The following is a 21,567-nucleotide window of genomic DNA, read 5'->3' on the forward strand; positions in this document are numbered from 1 at the left end:
CTGTTGCATGTTCCCCACGTTACCTCGCCGCCACCGCAACACCACAACACTGCAAAACAGCACTAGGTGTACCTGTGTGTGTGTGGCCGCTGTTTTTGTAGTCAGTGGTGGGCGGGGGCCAAACCTAATAACAGAAGAACAGTTGTTTAGGCGGCTAATACTGAATAACTGTTCAGAAAAGTTCAGAAAAGTCACAAAAGTCAATTCTACTCCGTGGAATCAGTGTAATCCTGGTATGGACCAACATCATTAAGGCTCAGTGTATTGTAGAAACTTCACTCGTTCTCCGCTCGTCAGCAGCAGCGGTGAAGATCACTCTGTCTCCCAGCAAAACAGCACTTCCTGTGCACTTTATAGTCTGAGAGATTGGCACACACCAACTTATGTGACTTTTTAGTAATAGACAATCTCTTAGTTATGGCTGGTGGCAGTGGACGTGTTCTACCAACTATTGTGTCCATTTTGTACCGCAGGCTATGTCCATAGCCTCGGTAGTGCACAATAGGGGCCTCCCTTCTTTTTTCACCATTTCTAGAGTGGTTGTTCTTTGTTATTCCTACCATTCTGGGAGGGGGAGGCCGGTGTGTGTGTTTTGCCTTTGGTGGGAACCCTTGGGTGTCCCCGCCAAGGTTCGAGTGTCTGGGCAGGCAGGAAGTGGGGGAGGAGTTTTCCATCCACCTGTCCTTTGTCTGCCAGAGTGCCTGAAAAGAACCAGCTCCCAATGGGTACCTGGCTGTCCTGATTAGACAACCAAACGCCCCTTTCTGTAAATTGCAGAGAGACTGAAGATGAGTGTGAGCTGGAAGTGTATAAAAGGTGAGGCTCCTGGAGTGAAAAGCAAGTCAACCACTGGAAGCTGAAGTAATCGAAGAAGTTGACCAGAGACACCTGCAGCCACTTTGCAACACTGAAGTGACCACTGCTGTCCGGACCCCGTTTTCTGTGCGACAGAGGACGACTTTTTCCCTTTGGCCGGTGGGAACAACCAGTCCCAAGAAAACTTTGATTTGAGCCATCTCCTGAGGTCCTGTGAGTTTCCAGAGCTGCGGAACCCCAATACCAGGAGACCTGCTGCCCATATCGAGTGCATCGTCATGGAAAGGCCGAATCCGTCCAAATCTTTGCTGAGCCCTCAAGGGCACTCCAGAGATCCGATCCAACTTGCCCAGACCCCCTCAGTAGAGAGCAGGACTGAAAGAAGCGAAGAAGATTGACCAGGCAAATCACATCCTTAGTTGGTGCTGCAGAAAAGGTGACAAAACCGCAGTGACCAGAGAAGTTGAAAGTCGTGCCAAAGATCCTCCCTCGAGATTGCTGCTGAGAGATCCCGTCCATTGTCTTGCCTTCAGTCATCAGACCAAGGAATCCAGCGGTCTGGTCCAGAGATGCAAAACCGCAGAGCATCCACCACAAACATTTTCTTCTAAACTAAGGTACTGTGGGGGAAAAACGTATTGCTTACCCAATTCCTGAAAATTGCTCCAGAGCACTGGGGTGTAGATTGAGGTGATCAGGGCAACCCCCACCAACGCCAACCCAAGCTGCTGCTTGTATTTGTATTTATTTTATTTATATGTGTACCTTTAGAGTCCTTGAACAGGGTCTCCAACATTGGTTAAGCCTTCTTGTATCTTCCTTCCTAGAGACTAGAGAGTATCCACAAGAACCTTTGATTTCTACTGCTTTGCAAGACTTTAAGCCGCTATGAAGTGCCTTTTAGCCAGGGTTGTGTTTTTGACTTTGAAAGACTTGCTGTGCCGCAAAACTGCCATTAGAACCTGAAGCTCTGCTAGGATAACACCAACCAATTGTTTCCCTTCCAAAAAAATCACTATCTTGTATGTGTATGCAGACAAAATTATAGGTTACTCACCGTAGTGACTAACTTACTCCTAGTCCATTGTCCCCTTTCCTCCATACTGTATGGGCATCCCTCGCTAGGGACGCGAGAGGAATCCTTTTTCACCAGAATAAATCTTCCCCTTTAAATTTAAAGGCGGCACCACTCCTCAGTCCCCATTGGCGCCTCGACAATATTACCATTGCCTAATGACACCAGTTTTATTAGGGGAGCTGGGGGGGGGTATGGTGGGACGTATGGAGGAAAGGGGACTAAGTACTAGGAGTATGTTAGTCACTACGGTGAGTAACTTATAATTATTACCAATCCAGCCGAAACATCTAAGCCGTGTCTCCATGCTACCCCTGATTTTGAGGTCAACCTGATATAAGTTCCTTTCGGGGGAATCAAAACTAGGTCTGTGGGAAGCAACAATCAGTCTCCTAGTTGCAAGGTTTCCTCTCGGCTGCTAGCTAAATCAAAGCCAATAGATTCTTTGGTGGCTAAAGTTGGATTGGTAGCGCGCTTAAGCAATTTCACAAATTCAAAGGTCCCCCAGTTTGTATCAGCTGAGTTGGATAAAACTACTGACACCATATGTAAGGCATCAGGAGTAAGACTCATACACAGTGGCATGTTCTGTTTGGATTGTAGCCTTTCATTTCCAGAAAATAAAAATAAAAAGTTGGGAGAAATTGTTGGAGGGGGATAGGTCGAGTATACCATTGGATGCAAGTATTGAAACCTCCTTTTGAACGGAGTTATCCTTTTTTGAGCACTTGAAAACCTTTCATGAACTCAGTGACTTGGTAATCTGAAGAACCGAGACAGACTTGAATTTTGAACTTTCGGATTTCTTGTTTTGAAAGCAGTGTGGTGACCCAAGCCAGGATGTGTGTTCTGGGATGAACATTTGATTATGAAAATTATTTGCAGGAAAGGGGGGTCAAGCTAGGAGGAGTTTATGTCCTCCAATGTGAAAATATGTTTTCCCATTTTTGCTTCCATTTGCATCCAGTGGTAGGGCCAGTTAGTTGGATAGGTAAGGATAGAGTACCGATTCTTTGTGTTTTGACATCCTGGCGAGCACCGAATTTTTTAGTTCTTAGTACGGGCACTCCCTTTTAGTAATGGGGCTAGTGAGACATGGTCTTTTAAGTTGAATAAAGGATTATTGTTTAACCAGGTCTTCTTGTCCGAATCTTACTTCTGGTTCACCACATCCTCCACAGAGTTTTCAGACAAAGTCCATGTTCCCAGTCTCTCTTCCTAATGGACACTTACTGGCAGAGTTAACCACACCTTCACACCGCCACATTTCCCTCAGTACTAAGGGATTGTGGGCAGATAAAGACAATGGGGTATGAGAAAAGATCAATCCTGTCTAGGAATCTAGAGCCTGGCCTAGGCTGCTTGGGTGGATGTGCTATAGAAGCCGATAGTAGAAGGAAAGAGAGAAGAGGAAGTGAGAGAGTTAACTGATGGGAAAGGTTACAGTGTGAGAGATGGGGTAATGCCTGACCAATATAAACCCACCAAACTCAAATATTGTTCTCCCTCATCACTTATACAATAGACATTCAACTTGATAGAGCCCTTCTGATCTCTGTCCCTAGCCTCTCCTCAACCTCTTGTAGGAGCCAGCATCCCAAACATTCAGAAATGTCTAGAGAAGATAAGGTTAATATGGTTTACAATTCAAAACACTTATCAACAAATCATATATATTGAACACCACTGCACTTGCCCTTTAACAAACACATTTGAACACCCAATGTTTGTAGGAATTGGAACTTACTCTTCCAGAATTTCTTTTTGAAGTCCTTGAGCAAAGCCAAATAATTTCACAACTGCAAGAAGGCAAATGTGAAATTCAGCACCTATAATCAGAAATAAAAAAGAGAAAACTGGTGTCGTCATTGTCAATTTTTTTTGTCAAACACTTTTCCAATTACTGTGCACAATGCGGTCTACAAAAAATAAATTGTGGACCCATGCAAGTTCATATGAGCACGTACAGAACTGCACAGAAATCTGTAGGAAAATATGAATATTTTTACCACACAAGAAGATCATGTATGTTATGGCAGCCAAAAGAAAAAGATGTCCATTTACTTTCTAATCAGGTGAGATTAGGGCTAGCCATCAATCAACTTTGTCTGCATCCATCTGCATTCTGATAAACAGATGCATAACTAGGTTTACACAAGTTGACAGATTACAAGAGAAAGGAAATTCCTACTTTTTGGAGCCAAATTCATAGTAAATTAACAGCATTTTCTTGTGTAGATGGAGTTTAGTGAAAAGGTGCGACTTAGTAAAGCCATTCAACAGACAGTTCAAGACGTCAATCTTAGTATAAGGCTGTACCACCCAAGTACATGGTAGGGTAGTGTAAGGAACTCATGGTGGCAACAGTGAAAACCGACACAAGTGATCACAGTTCAAGGATATTTATTAAACTGTTTAGGTAGGCTGGTAAAACGCCTAATCTAAACCTAAATCTAAGATGGGAGCAAGCTTCGACCATCAAACAATAATAAGGCAGTGTGAGCGCCATTTTGTCAAAAAAAGGCCTATACTAAAAATAAAGACATAAAAAATAAAAAAAAGATTGCCAATCCTTAGGCTAAATACTAAAAGAAGTGTGGGCTAATGTTCTTAAGAAGGAAGTGTTCACAAATAATTAGTCAGGATGCAGTAGTCGAGGATTCCCTTCCCCACGTTTTCAGCACGGGACACGGTAGGATTCGGGAGCATAGCACACGCTCCCGTTTTCCCAGTACGAGCCAATAGTTCCGCTCTCCGCAATCGGGGCCTTCGGTGGTCAAGTCTCTTTTCCTAGAAAAGAAAGTCTCTTGCCTTAGAGGACCTGAGGTGTCTCAAATAATAAACAAAGTTCCTTTTCGCATGCACATTGGGTGATACCTCTTCACCCCTGGGTCCCCCTCTTCCGGGCTCAGATCCCTCTGGAACGTTAGTTTCTCTCTGTCGGGTTCACTCTGAATTGGCATGCATTCAAAGATTTGCCCTGTTGCACTTTTCTTTGTTGTATTCACAGGTCGATCGGTGTTGGCTTCTCACCCTTGGATTCCTCCCTCTACTGGGCTCAGATCCTACTCGACTATTCGCCTCCCTCTGTCGGGTTCACCATGGCTTTCAATGCAATTTCTTCTGTATCATTCACAAATCTCAATGTCTTTTTAAACAGTTCACTGTTGACATCCCTCTTGTTTTCACTCCTGCCAACACACTGTATATCGGGACTTTAGACTTTGCCCCCTGTTTATCGGCATACCTCCTTCGGGTTCACTCTTGCCAACTTTGTCAATCATTTCTCATGATGCGGGATTCGGTTCCCTTAGCTTCACAATCTTTTGTCGGTCAAAGACTTTCGACTGTACAGAGGATTTTACTGTACCCCTGTATGACCACTTTGACCCCCTTTGCGCCTTTCCCAAGGCCTTCTGGTAACAGTAGTTTCAACAATCGGGTAATCAGCCAGAATTTCCAGAGTGAGAACCCACGTGGTGCCAGACTGCTCTGTTGCTGGCTTTCCCCCTTCTAGTATCAACAGTTCTTTGTATACTTTCACAATTCAATTAGCCGTTTGCTACTTTCGTTCAACATAGTCAGGTTTCTTATCGGCTCTCCCCTGACTCACCGGCTGTGATGAACAGCTTGGCTTTTCTGCTCTCTGGAGTCAAGGTGGGTACCACACAGACAAGCGTCGCTCCCCGGCTTGGTTATCAGCAGAGGAGAGTCTTGTGTATCATTGACAACTGCTGCAGCACACGCCGACTACTGTTTGCAGTCTTGCAATTCCTTCTGCAGAGGTTTCACTGACCTTGGTCGGAAAGGGCAAGGACGCTTCTCCCATTGTCACCCTCTCATTTCGCTCAGTCTTTCGCTTCCTCTTAAACTGACGGGCTTGGATAGCGCCCTCTACGTGCAGTCTGCCTTGCTCGTCTCCACGTGCTCTTGTGCTCCACGTTTTATCCCTGTGGGGAAGTGAAAGGGCCGTCGGGTGTGTGCGGTTTTGGTCAATTGCCTGACCCTTGTGTTGGGACAATTCAATTAAATGGCTTAGGTGGTAGTCCGTCGTGACATGCAAACGTGTTTGTGTCGGAAAGGGGTTGAGGGGGGGAAAAATGTTTTTATAAGTGGTATTATAGGAAGGGGGATACCGCGTCTCAAACGTCTGTGTCCCACTTCGACTCCCCGAGGACCCCGCATCCAGGTGATCTTCCCTCACTGGTCCGCCCCCAGGAACTGGATCCAACAGCGATGGCCGTGTCCTGGCCACCTGGATGACAGAGTCCCGGGGACTGTCAGGGAGACACCTTCAGGTTTCTGACAGTAGACGGAGCAGCCAGACTTATCTTAGGAGGGAGAGAGGGGTGTAGCTTGGTACAAAAATTGTAGCATAAATATGGTCCAAAGAAACACTGAAACAATATGTATTGTATAATTAAAGGGTTTATATATAAATACAAGTAGGCCAAGATGAATCTTGCGTAAATAAGTACAATCACATATGATATAAACACAAATATAAAAACACAACACTATGCTTCAAAGTACACAGACCAAAGTATAGACCTTGTATTAGGACAGTTTTTCAACTAAGGGCTTAGCGTTAGGCAAGAACTGATGTAGTAACACTGTGTGAAACTACACAACACTTGTCCACTTGGTATTAGGTGACCCACCTTTTGGTATAGGTCTGTACTACACAAGTTGGTAGTGTGACTGAGCAGCAAGGCCCATCTCAAGAGGGGTAAATGTGAGCTCTAGCAATGAAATTCGCAAATACAAGTAGTCAAGTAACACTTCTACTCAAGGTTTCAGTTATACATAGTTCTTTAACATCAATTTTTAAATGAGCGTTCTTTAAAAAGGGCAAGATATGTAACAATCAAATATACTTTAAAATACCTTTCCAGAATTAGCATTGGTTTAGTGGATACTTGTAGTATCTGGGTTCACGCAGTAATCACAGGTAGGCATGAAGCACACTGGAAGCAGGCGAGTATAAATAAGAAGAGGCTTTATTGTGTTACAGGGATAGATAAGAAGGGGGTAGGAGCCAAGGTAAATACATTCTTCTAGGTTACATCTCCCATCCTGTGTGTCAAACCATCACTCCTGGAACCTTGAGGTACCGTAAGGTTCCAGGCTAACCAGCTACATTCTATGGCTTGCATTCGGTGCACCAATGCAAGCCCCATGTACAAATTCTTCTTCCTTATAAAAGGAACAGACACACACACACACACACCACAACACTCACTAAGGCAGGCTCTCACATCAAACATATCAAACATACACCACAAAACCTTCAGGAGAACAAACTACATTCACAACCCTCACTGCGTACTCTACATTCGCGTAACTAACATTCTGATCCACCACATAAAACCAAACAACCACCTACCCAGGACTGCCACTCCCAGGTCTCAGAGCTGCCACCTGTGAGCACAAACCACACACAATGCCACACTCAGAAACATCCACGCGTACTCTCCTTTCACACTGTCTGCCACACAGGTTCTCGGGCCTGCCACATCCAAAGCACTAACGCAACCATCCAAGTAAATACAACCAACATTCTGTAACCGTAGCAAAACATAACATAACCACACACACCGCCCCTACTCACCGCACAGAACCTGTGACCTGCACCATCACCTTACCATACCATACACAACAAGTCACCATCATACTACAACTACCCAAGAGAGACATACAAGTAGGAAAAGAAAGGAAAGCTACGAACACAAAACACATAAAAACAAACGTGGCTGCTGTTAATCTAAGCAGATACAAGCATCAGAAATACGATTACGGTGAGTAATATATCCCTTCTGAGGCTTGTGGAATCTGCTTAGATCACATGCTGTGCATAGATTAGCGAGCAGTGTTAGAAGGAGGTGGGATGTGAGAAGGGTCATGAGCAAATAAATGTCTTAGAACTGCTTGTCCCACTTGAGTATCTGTCTTGGAATGGGTGTCAATGCAATAGTGCTGATTAAAACTGTGAATAGAGCTCCAAGTAGCAGTGTTTTTTCAGAAAGGGAGTAACACAACTGGATACAGTTAACAATCCACTTAGAGATGGCACCTTTAGAGACACGCTCTCCCTCTCTGCCTGTAGCTACGGAGACAAACAGCTGGTCTGTTTTCCTTAGCGGTCTGGTCTTGTTTACATAGTAGAGGACCGCCCTACGCACATCTAGGGTGTGTAGTTTCACCTCAGTCGAGCTTTGTGGGTCTTGGAAGAAAGCCGGAAGCTCGATGGACTGGTTCACGTGGAATTTAGAAATAAACTTAGGTGAGAACCTAGGGTGTGTACGTAAAACCAGTTTATCTTTATGAACTGTAAAGAATGGATCCTGCACTGACAGAGCCTGAATTTCACTGACCCTTCTTATAGATGCAATTGCTACTAAGAAGGCCGTCTTATAAGTTAAGTGTTTGAGACTGCTTTTATGCATGGGCTCGAATGGGGGGCCCATGAGTTTAGATAGCACCACGTTAAGGTCCCATCCTGGTGGTGGGTTTGAAATAGGAGGGTGAAGTCTCTTTACTCCTTCCATGAAAGCTTTAAACACTGGTATTTTCCACCACAACACTTTGTTATGGGAGGTGGTGTATGCTGACAGCGCTGCCAGGTGTACCTTCAGTGAGTTAAATACCAGTCCTGCATCCAGCAGGTGGAGCATGCATGTGGCAATTGTGGAAGGAGTGCAATCAACCGGGTTGATTTGCTTATTCTGGCACCAGATAACAAATCTTTTCCATTTGTCAAAGTAGCAGTGCATCGTGTTTGACTTCCTAGATTCGTTTAGGATGTCCATACATCTCTGTGGTAATTTGAGATGTTCGAACTCTATGACCTCAGGAGCCATGCTGCCAGGTTCATTAAGTTGGGTTGAGGATGCACCATTTGACCTTGGTGCTGGGACAGTAGGTTGTAACAGCCCGGGAGTTTGATGGGGTCGCACACCGCTATTCTGTGTAAGTGTGGGAATCACGGTTGTCTCGCCCACATGGGAGCAACTAGGACGAGCGTCATCGATTCTCTGTTCATCTTGTTGACCACCTTCCTTGATGAGGTGTTGGTGGAAAAGCGTACGCAAACATCCCTGACCAGTTCATCCACAGGGCGTTCCCCTGGGAGTCTGGCTGGGGGAACCTGGATGCAAATCCTGGGCACTGTCTGTTTTCGCTTGTGGCGAATAGGTCTATAGTGGGGAAACCCCACTGAGAGAAGATATCTTCTACGATTTCTCTGTGTAGACACCATTCGTGTTCCTCTGGGAGGGGATCTCTGCTCAAAGCATCCGCCAGAAAATTAAGATCCCCTGGAACATGTTGAGATGACAGGAAGATGTTCCGTCTAAGTGCCCATATCCAAATTTTCTGGGCAAGCTTGGACAGATTTGGTGAACGAGTCCCTCCTTGCTTGTTCAGGTAAAACATGGCTGTAGTGCTGTCCGTTCGGATAGATTCAACAGGTAGGGCTCGAACGCTTGAAGTGCTCTGAATACTGCCAGAAGCTCTAGAAGGTTGATATGATTCTTGGCCACTGAGTGAGACCACAGACCCTGAGCTTTGTGGTGGAGATGGTGAGCTCCCTACCCTGTCATGCATGCATCGGTTGTGACTAACGCCTGTATCTCGGGATCGTAAAAGGGCTTCCCCTTGGATAGATTTTCTCTTGTCCGCCAGTGAAGGCTTTGTACCAGTGTTGGCGAAACTAACAATAGATCGTCCCACTGACCACTTGCCTGAGACCACTGTTTCGCCAACCATTCCTGCATGGGACGCGTGCGCAGGCGCGTGTCGGGGCCCAGGTAAATACATGACACCATCATGCCCAGCAAACGCATTGCTTTGCGTACCGTTATCTAGCGACCGGCCTGACATTGCAGAATTTGCAGCAGTATATTCCGAATTCTTTCCTCTGGTGGAAAGGTCATTCCCTCTTGCGTGTCTAGGATAGCTCCTAGGAACTGTTTGGAGGTGCTTGGCACCAGAGTTGACTTCTTCTCGTTTATTGAGAAGCCCAATTCGAAGAGGAGGTTGATCGTTCTTTGAATGTTTGTTCTGCAAATTACTGGGGTCTCCCCCGTGACGAGCCAGTCGTCCAGGTCAGGGTACACCGGGATTGCCTCCCTGCGTAGGTGTGCTGCCACCACCGCCAGTACCTTGGTGAATACCCTTGGAGCCGAGGCTACCCCGAAGGGCAGTGCCTTGAACTGGTAGTGCCGACTGTCCACCTTGAAGCGCAAGTACTTTCTGTGTGCTGGGAACATGGAAATATGAAAATAGGCATCCTTCATGTCCAATGTTGCCATGTAATCCCCTTTTTTAGGAGGGGGATTACCTGCTGGAGATTAGTCATGCAAAATTTTTGGGGCTTGACATACTTGTTTGCAGGCCGTAAGTCCAATACTGGGCGCATTGTCAAATCTTTTTTTGGCACAAGGATGTAAGTTGAATAAATACCCTTGTTTACCTGGTGTCCCGGGACGAGTTCTATCACGTCCTTTGCTAGAAGATTGATGATCTCCTCGAGGAGGATCTTCTGGTGGTCCAAAGAATGTATTTTTTGTCGTGCAGGGTGGTTTCTGCCTCTACCTTTACCACGTCCTCTCTCTTTACCCCTGCCATACCCTGGGTAGACTGCTGGTTGTTATTGTTCCATGGTGTACCCTGCCCCTGGGAATAGTTTGATCCTCTCTGGGAATTTTGTCCGCGTGGGCGACGAAAATTGCCATTCCCTCTTTGGTTTGGGGGTTTATTGGTTAGCTGGCCTAGGGATTTGAGTGTCCCATACTCGTCCTTGGCATTTTTCAGCGCGTCCCTCTGCCGAAACTCGTGCCAATTGGCTTTTTAAGGGTTCTGGGGCGGAATCTATGAGTGCCGCGACTTCTTCCCACTGGTAGCAGTTGTAACTCACCAGTAGGGTGGTGGAGTTGGCAATCCTTGCCTGGTAGGCGGAAGTGGAGGCTACCTTCCTGCCCAAGCCATATATCTTCTTGCTCTCCTTGTCGGGAGGAGCTTTGGACGATGACAAGGGTGTTCCCGCCCTCTTACGGGTGCTTGTAACTACCAGGGAGTCCGGTTTCAGATGCCCCCTTATGTACAGTGGGTCTGACTGGGATGCCCTGAAAAGCTTCTCAATTCTGGGGTTTACTGCCCTAGTGAGATTGGGATTAACAAGGGAAGGGTCTATTCTTCTTTGTATAGACTTAAGGATAGGGATGGCCTGGGCAACAGGTCTCCTTTCTCCCACTAACTCCTCTGCAAAGTCCCTATCTTCTTGAGCACCCTGGGTGTCAATGTGGAAGTGTTCTGCCGCTCTGGACAGAACTTCATTCAAGAGAGGCTGGTTGTCGACAGGGGAGTCGGTAACCGGGGATTCTTTATCTACCGGGGAATCTACCCTGTAGGTTTCTGGGTCGTCGTCGTCCTCCTCCTCCTCCTCCTCCTCCTCCTCCTCTTCTTCTTGGTCCTCATCATCCCCATAGTAGCCCATCCCAGTTTGTTCTTCCAACATGCCCAAATCTGGATCCTCACAAAAGAATGGATCTCCTTGGTATTAAGAATAGGGCTGTATACAGAAGGGGTCTGAAGACTGTGTTGGTGCTTCACCCCGGGACTTCTTACTTGTGGGTATTGGATCCTTAGAGCCCGAGGGTGCTGACCCGTCAGGGGTATAAGAGAAAGTGTTCAGGGTTCTTGGCGTAAAAATCTGCCAATGATGACATCCTTGACATGACTGTCTATGTCATCACTAGACCATTCTCTTGAACTGGGAATGACTCTTTCTTGGAGGGCTTTCCCCGTTTTATCTTGACTCAACCTACTGGTTTGAGCAGGGCTCTTTGGGATAACAGAAGACTGAGACTTGTAAGTCTGTTTATGTGGAGTAGAATGTTTTTGAGGTGTGGAAGGAGGCTGAGACTGCTTCCTCTGTTGTTTTTCCCCTTCCCCGCGGGTGGAAGAGTGTTTACCCTGTTTTTTGCCCCTTTGGAGCCTTTTGTCGCCTGGTGCCGAGGTTCAGGGGTAGTATTCCTATCTCTCGAGCGTGGAGGTTGGGACTCGGGAACAGCCGTTACGCGGCCTGCTGACGCTGACTCCTGGAGTGCGGTCTGGGGATAGAGGTCGGCTTCGTCTTCCGACGATCGAACCTCCGTTACCTTGGGGAGCGAGGCACTCTTGGCAACAGTGGAAGGTTGCCTAGAGTCATGCGGCGATCTAGATCGAGAACGCCCAGAGGACACCGATTCGGACCGTTCTCCATGTGCCTCTTTCAGAGTACTCGACGTGCGCGTCGAGTCTCGGTTGGACTTCATGTGTTTTGTGGAAGTGCTGTGGGTAGCGCTTGTGTCGCCGGGGGTTTTCCCCATAGCCGCCTTGCCGGACGACCTTCCGAGGTCAGGGACTTGCGCTTGGCTGTCTCTTGACACCACGTTGCCCTCGCCGTCCGAAAGCATGGGCGTCGCTGCCATCGCTGAAGGCGCCCTCCGCTGCCATGGCCTCTTGACGCCTGGCATGGTGGGCCCAACACTTGATCGAACAGTCTATGTTTTCGGTTTGAACCTACTACACGCTCTGCAGTTCGCCTCGGGGGGGGGGGGGGTCCCTCGGCAAGCAGAGATTGCACGTGGCGTGTCTGTCAACCCAAGGGTACTTGCGGTTGCACTTGGGGCAAAATTGGAAGGGGTTACCCTCCATACGCACCTTATGGCAGCGGGCTAATAAGTGTAGGAAGATATAAGAATGTACCTATATACCAAAGAGTGTAGAGTATGTCCACCCCCCACTCTCCCTACTTGCAGGGCCGAGGCCAGAGGCCTTCCAAGGCCTGGGCCGAGGCCAGAGGCCTTCCGAGGCCCAAATCCGTCGTGCAGCTCTCGACGGTCGATTCTTTCTCGGGGCCGGCGTAGAGTGTGGAAGTTCGGTGACTCGACGTTGGGGTGGAGAAATGGGGAAATAACAATAGTTTTGCAAAAGTATGGCTAAGGCCAGGGAACTCCACGGAACAATCTGAGGGTCCTAGACGCGCGAGGGATCATGGGTACAGTGGACGTCACACTAGGATAGTATTACTGGCACGCCCTGTGTCGACGCCCATTTTCGAGTTTCAAAAAACAAACTAATACTCTGCAGCTTCCACTAGATGTCGGCCTATGCACAGCATGTGATGTAAGCAGATTCCACAAGCCTAAACTGTAAGCACTGTAATACAATCCACTAAACATTGACTGCCAATATGTGGCACCCTTATGGGCATTACAATAGCAATAATGGAAATGCATTACACACAAACATGTAAACATCCGCAATTTGCACATGTGCCTGTGCACCATATACTGTACTCCATGCAACATTGGAAATGTCCCTCTGCAAACATCAAATGGTCAATTTTTGAATAAACACTTCTACTAATACCGTGAAACTTGTAAAGATATATATATGCGTACGTGCATCCTGAAGAAAAAAAACTGTTAGCATTAGACCCTCTATTGATAAAACAACGTGTCCCACACACACCACAACACCACGCACGCATCCTTACATTGTTGGGCAACTTGGACAAACATGGCAGGATGCCTCCTATAATTGCAGAAACATCTTCCGAACAAAAATTAAAAAGCACTCCTGCGGCACGACACGTCATTCAGCACCGTAAAATAATCCCTGCACTGTAATTGTAGAAAAGCCTTTAACGAAAAGATAGCCTCAATACGCTCGAATAACAGTCACACCAAAAGCACTGCCCGAATGTACTTGTATTGCAATACCTCACTCTGAGATTCATGTTCATCCGAAAGCATTGCAGCAAAAATCCAACATATATCCGTCTTCTTCCTCTTACTTTTGATGTCAAAGCATTTCCATATTAGGAGCTTCCCCTTGAACGCACACGCGCGGTCCGAAAGAAAGCTTCATATTCACGTGCGGAAAAAAAAACGTTCCTTTCCGAAACAACGCACTCGAATACAATCCACAGATTGAGAAGCAGTACACCTTACACACGCGTCGTCTGTGCCGCCCTTTCTCTAATGTTTATGCAAAAGAACTTTAGATTTCGGGCTATGTTCACAGACGTCACTGGGTCTGTTTTACGAATTACCAACAGAACAGTGTGGAACACCACGAACGGGCATTCTATCTTCTCGCCATCCCCCTCACCACTAGGGATGACGTCACCAATTGATACTGATCAGTTGAGCAGAACGGAGCTGCAGGATCGCACCAGCTCCACAAGTACTATACAATCATTCCCCCATAATACCGCTTTCCTGGTGATCAAAGCCAGGAAAATTGATTCATTAGTTTCGCCTTATTATTTCTCTTTTTAAAGCAGTCTCAATCAATTACTGCCACGCCGTCAATCAATGTATTCTCCCATTATGGAAGGGATAATGGCTTCCCCCATAAAACGAGTGATAACTACGTGTCCCATATGCCTCCCCATATTGAAAGCTCAGTACCTTGAGGAGAACAGTTGTGAAGCGCCACATTGCCCGTGCCAATTCAAAATTGCATCCTTCATGGCTTGCACTGCAGGTAGGAGCCTTCCTGAGACATCAGTTTCACTATGCTTTGGTCAGGTTCCACGTTTTTGGCACTCCAGGCAGTGGGTCCACCTTTCACCACGGCTTCTCTTGCTGCATCTGCTGCTACCAACTTCTTCCATCTGGTTTCACCAAGAAATCCTCGTTGCCACTTGTAGTATCTGGGTTCACACAGTAATCATAGGTAGGCAGGAAGCACACTGGAAACAGGTGAGTATAAATAAGAAGAGGCTTTGTGTTACAGGGATAGATCAGACTGGAGGTAGGAGCAAAGGTAAATATATCCTTCTAGGTTACTTCTCCCATCCTGTATGTCCAACCGTCACTCCTGGAACGGTGAGCTACTGTAAGGTTCCAGGCTAACAAGCTATATTCTATGGCTTGCATTGTGTGCACCAATGCAAGCTCCATGCTACAATACCGTTTAGAGATGCCGTTTACACACTTTTCACAAGGACATTAATGGCATTTATAGATCACTAGTACACTAGTACAGATTCTGAGGTTGCAGAAAGGAAAAGTTAAAGGAAGGAAAAAAGGTTAAACAGGTTCTCTGGACATGTGAGTAGATTTAAATCTTCCAATGAAATCTGAACAAAACCTTTCCCAGCAATAACAGTCTAATAACAAGTCATCACCTCTGAGGGACAGAAAATATCAAAGTCAATGGACTAGAAGAGTCTGCAGGGAGCAAGGACAGCCGAAGTCAACTGGAGGACAGTCTATGGAGCTGAGACACTTTGTAGTTAATAAAAGTCTTGCACGAAGTTAGAGAGTTTTGTAGAAATCAGTTGCAGGGTCACAAGCTCTTACACTTGTGGAAAGCAGAGTTGAAATCAACTCTAACAAGAGTAGCCTCTGCAAGTCTCAACTGAGAAGAGCACGGAGGTAAGTACGCCAAGTCTGAACAGTTCCTTTGGTTTGAAGAAGAGTGGTCCCGCTGGATTCTGTCCTGTTGCAGCGATGCAGATCCTGGGTTTCTGAGCCTCAGTCATAGGGACGTCTGGAGGACTCCTGCAGCATCAATTTGGAGGTCGTCAGCAGTTAAGGGCTCTTTTCGAATCAGCTGCACTTCGCGCTAAGTAAACACCACCACCGCGGATCTTGGATAGCGGTTGGGCTTCCTTCACTTATTGACTCCTGCACTCTGGGGAGGGGACTTCAGCTTTGGTCGTCCTGCTTCTGAAGGGTGCTCAGGAGAGTCCTTGAGCAGATGGCGGGATCACAGACATTGCACTCTACTGTGTAGAGGAGGAGCCAAGTACCCCTACTCCAACTGCCCCGCCTCTATTACCTATAGAGTGGAAACCAGAGTATGAGACATACACGGAACAGTTGAACAGACAAAGAGCAGAGTGTGGACTCTGCAGTACCAGTGAGAGTACCTATACCTAAGAAGATTTGGGGGGCAAGGTACCCATTGAGAAAACCGTACCTGCATACAAGAATAAATCATGGCCATTTAAATGAGATTCCTGAAGAAGCAGAGAAGATGAAGGCCAAGGATGAATGGTGACGTCCCATAGAAAGATGACGCACACAGAAGAGATGCAGAGACAAGAGAATGCAGACATTCTATAAAGGCATCAAGAAAGTATCAAGGATAAGTGACATCTTGGGATCAAGGTGAAGAAGCTTATGCCACAGAAACAGATGAAGATATTAAGCTAGTTTAAAAGTGTACAGATGCAACAGAAACGCAAGCAGCAAAGTAATCTTAAAAGCTAGCTTCAAGCTTTATAGCAAATAAATTGCGGCAAGCGCCAATATATTTAGATGCATATGGACCAGTAAAAGATGGGTGTTTCCACTACACATTATAAGCAGTGCTGAACATTAACAAGAAGGCCTCACTTCAGTGCGTCGAGTTAAAAAGCTAATTGAATTTACAAGTGAATCTCAGCAGAAGAAGTTGGATGAGCAGAGAAGTCAAGGTCTTATCAGAACTGGAATTGGCTGACATTGGATACAAATCGTGTCAAAGAACAGAGACTCCTGTTTGGAAGGCTTGAGCAAAACAAAAAGACACCACAGAACTATTTGAAAATAATATTAAATACACGAAATGGCTCGCTTTCATGGTGTCCGGTCACGTGGCAGAAGGAAGCTGGCCGATCAAGGTGGTTACACCTACGCACGAGGTTAGGATGTGCCCGCACTCCTTAAAATTCTCAAAGCACAGTACAAACTCAAGGCCAAACTTCAAAAGCACTAATTGACACTGGACCATTGAGGTGATGATGGATTGATACATTAATTGGTGGGAAGCTAGTGTTTAGACGAGCCCACCAGCACCTGGACGTTCAGTCTACATGCTGCTAGACGTAGGTGGAAAAGTACTGACGGGGGTTAGAAGCCAAACAATTGCAGAGGACCGTGTAATCAAGGGTCCTATATTTTGTGCAGCCAATGGAGCAGCCAACTATTAAAAAGAGCTAGAGCGGGCGGATCCAGCTTCCCATATCTCGCACCTACTCACTGGAATGCCTTACCTCCCACTATCCGAAGTGAGGCCTCCCTCCTCGCTTTCCGTAAAGCAATGAAAACCACCCTCTTCTCATAAGGTCTGTCGTAGCTGCACGAATACTAGCCATAGGACCCAATGCTTAAGCTGTAATGACCAATCAAATAAGCTGTAATGATATCTATGTCTGTGTTTATATATAATGTGCCATTTATTGCTACCACGCCTGTACCTCTGTAACTAAGCTCATGCAAGTAACAGCGCCTCAATGCCCTTGGGCTGCTTGCGCGCTATATAAATAAAAATAAATAAAAAGGAATGCTGTGTATTTAGTGATGTTCATAGTGGCCATTTTAAGGGGAGGGCTTAGTTGCCCCACCTGATGTTAAGTACCCCATCACTCTCCTTCCTGGTTCTTTACCGATATGGAACTTCTACTTAGAACTTATACTTAGATATTCACTTGGAGCCAATCGCTCCCTCCGATAGGTTTTGTAGTTTGCCACGTAGGATGACGTTGGTAATGACACAGGTCAGCATGTCACTGATGACGATTTTGCATGATAAAACGTTTTTACTAAAGATAATTTGAGTAAGAGGAACGAGAGGATGCTGATGTTCGTTTTAGATACTTGATATTAAAACGGACTTCGTTTTGCCAAATTAACTGAGTCGTCTTGATTGATGTATGAATAAAATCTGCATCCCCATCCATTTCCAGCGTATTGCTACTCATCTTAAAGGGCTGGGCAACCCAGTTCACTTGGTAGCAGAGAGATGATGGTTTATCAAAAAATCCATCGGCCATAGATAAGTAAACTTTACAGTCTTGGAAATATCGCACAACCTTTGTCATTCGGCTGACAGGACGTGAAGCTCCCCGTAGATAGTGGGTAGTATCATTGAAAAATCCTTGCAAGGAGGGTGTGACAGGTCCCCTTAGTTTCCATAAGAATCCCCTCCCACGTCTACACGAAGCGGAAAACAGTTTGAAGAGGCAGTAACGGAGGCATACGATCCAGAGGGTCCGAAGAAGAAAATATGCAAATGGTGAGTAAAAGACTGAGGGGTATGGCAAATTGATACATGCATGGTAAAATAAAGGAGAGTAAGGTAAGTTCTAAGATGTTGGTTTTCCTGCTCTGTTAAAGCGTAAATCCGGCTACAGGGAATGTGGGCTACGGGTACGAGATCTATTTGGCAATCGTAGGGTCTGTGCGGGGGCAAAACATTGGCTTGCTCTTTCTGGAAGACATCCTGGTAATCCAGGTATTCAAGTGGTAAAGAGCTAATGAGGCCCAACACGATTCCTTTCTTTGGTTTCAGGTTGACAACGTCTTTATTGTAACAGGTGTCGGCACAGTCTTGAGGAAAGGTCAGAACTCGTTTTCACCAGTCGATCCTAGGATTATGGGTCCCAGCCAAGGCATTCCCAATATCATCTGGAACTGAGGAGCACCGATGAGAGCTTAGGTAATTTCCTCTTGATGCCCGTCCTGCAACAGAAGCTTGACTTTCTCTGTGTATTGTGTCACCGGGCCGGAAGATAGCCGAGAACCATCCACTGCAGTGACGTTTTCCGATTTCTGCTTTTGTTGGAGTGTAAGGCCTATCCGGATAGCCAGATCTTGGTCAATGTAGTTTCCCACAGCTCCACTGTCAATGTACGCCTCCAAGGCATGCATCTTTTACGGTTGCTAGTAATTCACTAAAAGTACCGGAAGGACTAGATGTGAGGTCTGCACAGATTCCTTTTTCCTCGCTCGACAAATGGACCCCTAAGCTTGCCGGGCATTGGAGTTTCCCCAAGTCCTGTACTACTTCTATGTCGTTTTTGTCCGTTGCTCCAACTATTTTCTTGGGTGGTTTTACCAGGCATTCACGGAGGAAGTGACCTGCTTTATCACAATATAAGCAGAGCTGTTGCGGTCTCTCTTTCCGCCTTGGTAAGAGGACTTCCTAATACACCGATTTGCATTGGCTCCGACTGTTCATGTGGTTTGGACTGGTTCTCACGGGGTCGCACAAACTGAGCGTCCCTCTGTTATGGCTCGGTCCATTTTCCTATTCTGCAACCTATGATCGAGTTGCACTGTCAGGTCTTTGTAGTCCGCACACCCCTCACGTGGGATTACAACTTGAGCCAGCACATCCTTAAGTTCTCCACGTAACCCTCGATAAAAGTGTAGTTCTCTTTTTTTCTGGCCAGTTGGTCTGGACTATGAGACGACTGAAGGTTGCAATGTAGGTTAGATCTTGATTCCCCTGTCTGAGTGACAACAATTTGTTTTCCAGAGCTTGTCCTTGAGCATGTCGGGCAAACAATTTCTCCATCTCATGCTGAAAATCCCCAAAGTCTCGAAGCAAAGGATCATCTTGCGTTACCAATGATATTGACCAGTCCGCCGCGTTGCCTCCTAGATATGAGAGTACAAATGCAACTTAGGCTTGATCGTTAGGAAAGCCTCCTGATCTGCATAAGAAATGAAGGCGACATTGGTTCATGAATATGGCAAACTTGGGTCGCTGAAGAAGCGTTCAGGCGGGGCTAGAAGCATTGCCCCTGGAAGTATCACCTGAACCGGTGTGGATTGCTGTGGTGTGGAAGAATGGGCTACCCCAGGCAAGGGAACCTGTCATGCTTGTGCCTGTAGCATTGGTCTTGCCAAGTCGTCAGCTCTTTCTCGAGTTGCAATAAGATCTCTCCTTAATGCACTGGTTTCCTGCCTTGAAGCATGTACTTCAGCCTGTAATTCCCCTAGTAATTGGGGCAGTTTGTCGGTCTCTGAAGTTTCCATAACACCCAGGCAGAGAGTCGTAGAAGCTTCGCGTTCCGTTACGCTCACCTGGTCTCTGCGGAGGCATTGGGGCACGGTTGCAGCCCTCCCAGGAGTTCGATCACCCGCGGCAAGTCTCTCCCTCTGCGGATAAGCTGTGAGTGGCGGCAATTGGTGCAATATGAGAACACGTGAGTGCGCTGATCTGTGACTATTGAACCTCTCAAACCCTTCTATCCAAAGTGTGATTTCTGTGGGCATGTACCGGCCCATAAGGGTCACCTGTTAATTATGGATTGTGGTATTGCATTGTTTATTTATTTGTAGAGCGCACCGGGCCGTTAGGCAACTGGGCGCTTGTGAATTCTTCCGTTACAGTTACATACATTTATGTTACAGTTACATAAGCTCTCCGTCCTGCTACTTCTGGCAGGGGCGCTTGTCGATGGGATCTAGTTCCTTCACTGATCCTCCGTAAGTAATAGTCTAGTCCAGCTGCGACTATACTCCACCTGGTTGGTATTAAGTGTCTCAATGTCTCTCGTCTCTTTCTGTTTTCCCTTTGACTCTTCTGTTTGTATGTCTTTGTATTATTGCTCTCAATATTGCTGTTAATTCCTGAATGTTTCTCTTCTGTTTTCTTCCCAATAGGTGGAAATGCGGGCCAAAAGCAGCTGTGGAGGCGCGTAAAACGCAGCTGGGTAGAAGATGAGTGAAACCGCAATGTCCGACAGCAGGTAAGTGATGGTTTAAGGAAAAGCGCCAAGTTCTGTGGTAGCGCAACCTTAAACTGAATGTCTTTTAAGTGTCTAACCTTGCTTTTCGTTTTACTTGCAGGTGCTGCTGTCGCGGACGGAGTGCATCGTGCTGCGGTGCCAAGATGAAGATTGCAGTGTTCTGGAAGATTTGAAGATGAGCGGCAGTGCCAAGATGAAGATTTCCACGTTCCGGAAGATTTGAAGATGAGCCACAGTGCCAAGAGCCACAGTGCCAAGATGAAGATGTCAGCGTTTCGGAAGACTTGAAGAATGCCAAGATCAACGAAGATGCACACGGGTGAGAGCAGATTCCCCAGATGGTAAGTATGGTGGCAGGAAGCAGGATTTTCAAGGTAAGTCGAATCCCAGGCGGAGGTGAGCGTTATGCTGCATGGAAATGCAGAATAACGCGAAGCAACTGCCTCGGGGATCGGAGCAGCTTACTTGTGAAGCCACAGTAGCTTACTGACTTTGGACTGAGGCATGCTTAAGCCTTGATAAGAAGCAGATTATGACTGATTTTGAACGTGGACACAGCAATTGGAAAAGGGTACAGTACCCAGATTCGTTTGACATCGAGTTCTTGTTTGGATCTACCCATGATGTCACCCAGTGATGACCTTTCCAGGCACGTTCTTACTTATTTTGAGTTGGTGTTGCGCTCTTTCCCTTCGCTGGTGGGGAGAACTACTTGCATACCAGCTTTCTTGCGAGATCCTAAGAATGTCCCAATTATAAGAAGACTGCTCATAGTCATTATTGAACAATTCTTGCAACTACCAGAGTACAGCGAGGAGAGTACAAATGCCCCTATCAACTGACGCAGCTGATAGACTAGTCAGTGTGGTGTTTTTTTCATCTGATTGAGGAATACCTGCATCTTGTTGGAAGGCACACAGATGTGCTCACCTTTCTAAGGGATTCCAGAAATAAACTGGATGTCGGACTATATGCACAGCATGTGATTCTAAGCAGATTAACAAGCATCAGAAACATATATATGTATTGGGCAAGAATTGATGCAAGTTACCCTGTGGGTGGCTACACACCTCTTATCCTCTTGGTATTAGGTAACCTACCTATTGGTATATGTCTGTACTACACAATTTGGTAGTGTAACTGAGCAGCCAGA

The 21,567-nt window shown here is 46.4% G+C and overlaps 1 protein-coding gene across 1 annotated transcript in view; it reads right to left on the reverse strand.

Annotated features, from left to right (window-relative positions):
• UTP6 (UTP6 small subunit processome component) overlaps window positions 1–21,567 on the reverse strand; it is a 483,780-nt gene that overhangs the window by 315,092 nt on the left and 147,121 nt on the right. The window contains exon 10 of the mRNA XM_069654957.1: window positions 3,639–3,720. Coding sequence (XP_069511058.1) covers window positions 3,639–3,720 — 82 coding nt within the window. The remainder of the gene's footprint in view (window positions 1–3,638; window positions 3,721–21,567) is intronic.

Source organism: Ambystoma mexicanum, chromosome 3q, assembly GCF_040938575.1.
Source record: "Ambystoma mexicanum isolate Mex_15411 chromosome 3q, UKY_AmexF1_1, whole genome shotgun sequence".
Classification (NCBI taxonomy): Eukaryota; Metazoa; Chordata; class Amphibia; order Caudata; family Ambystomatidae; genus Ambystoma; species Ambystoma mexicanum.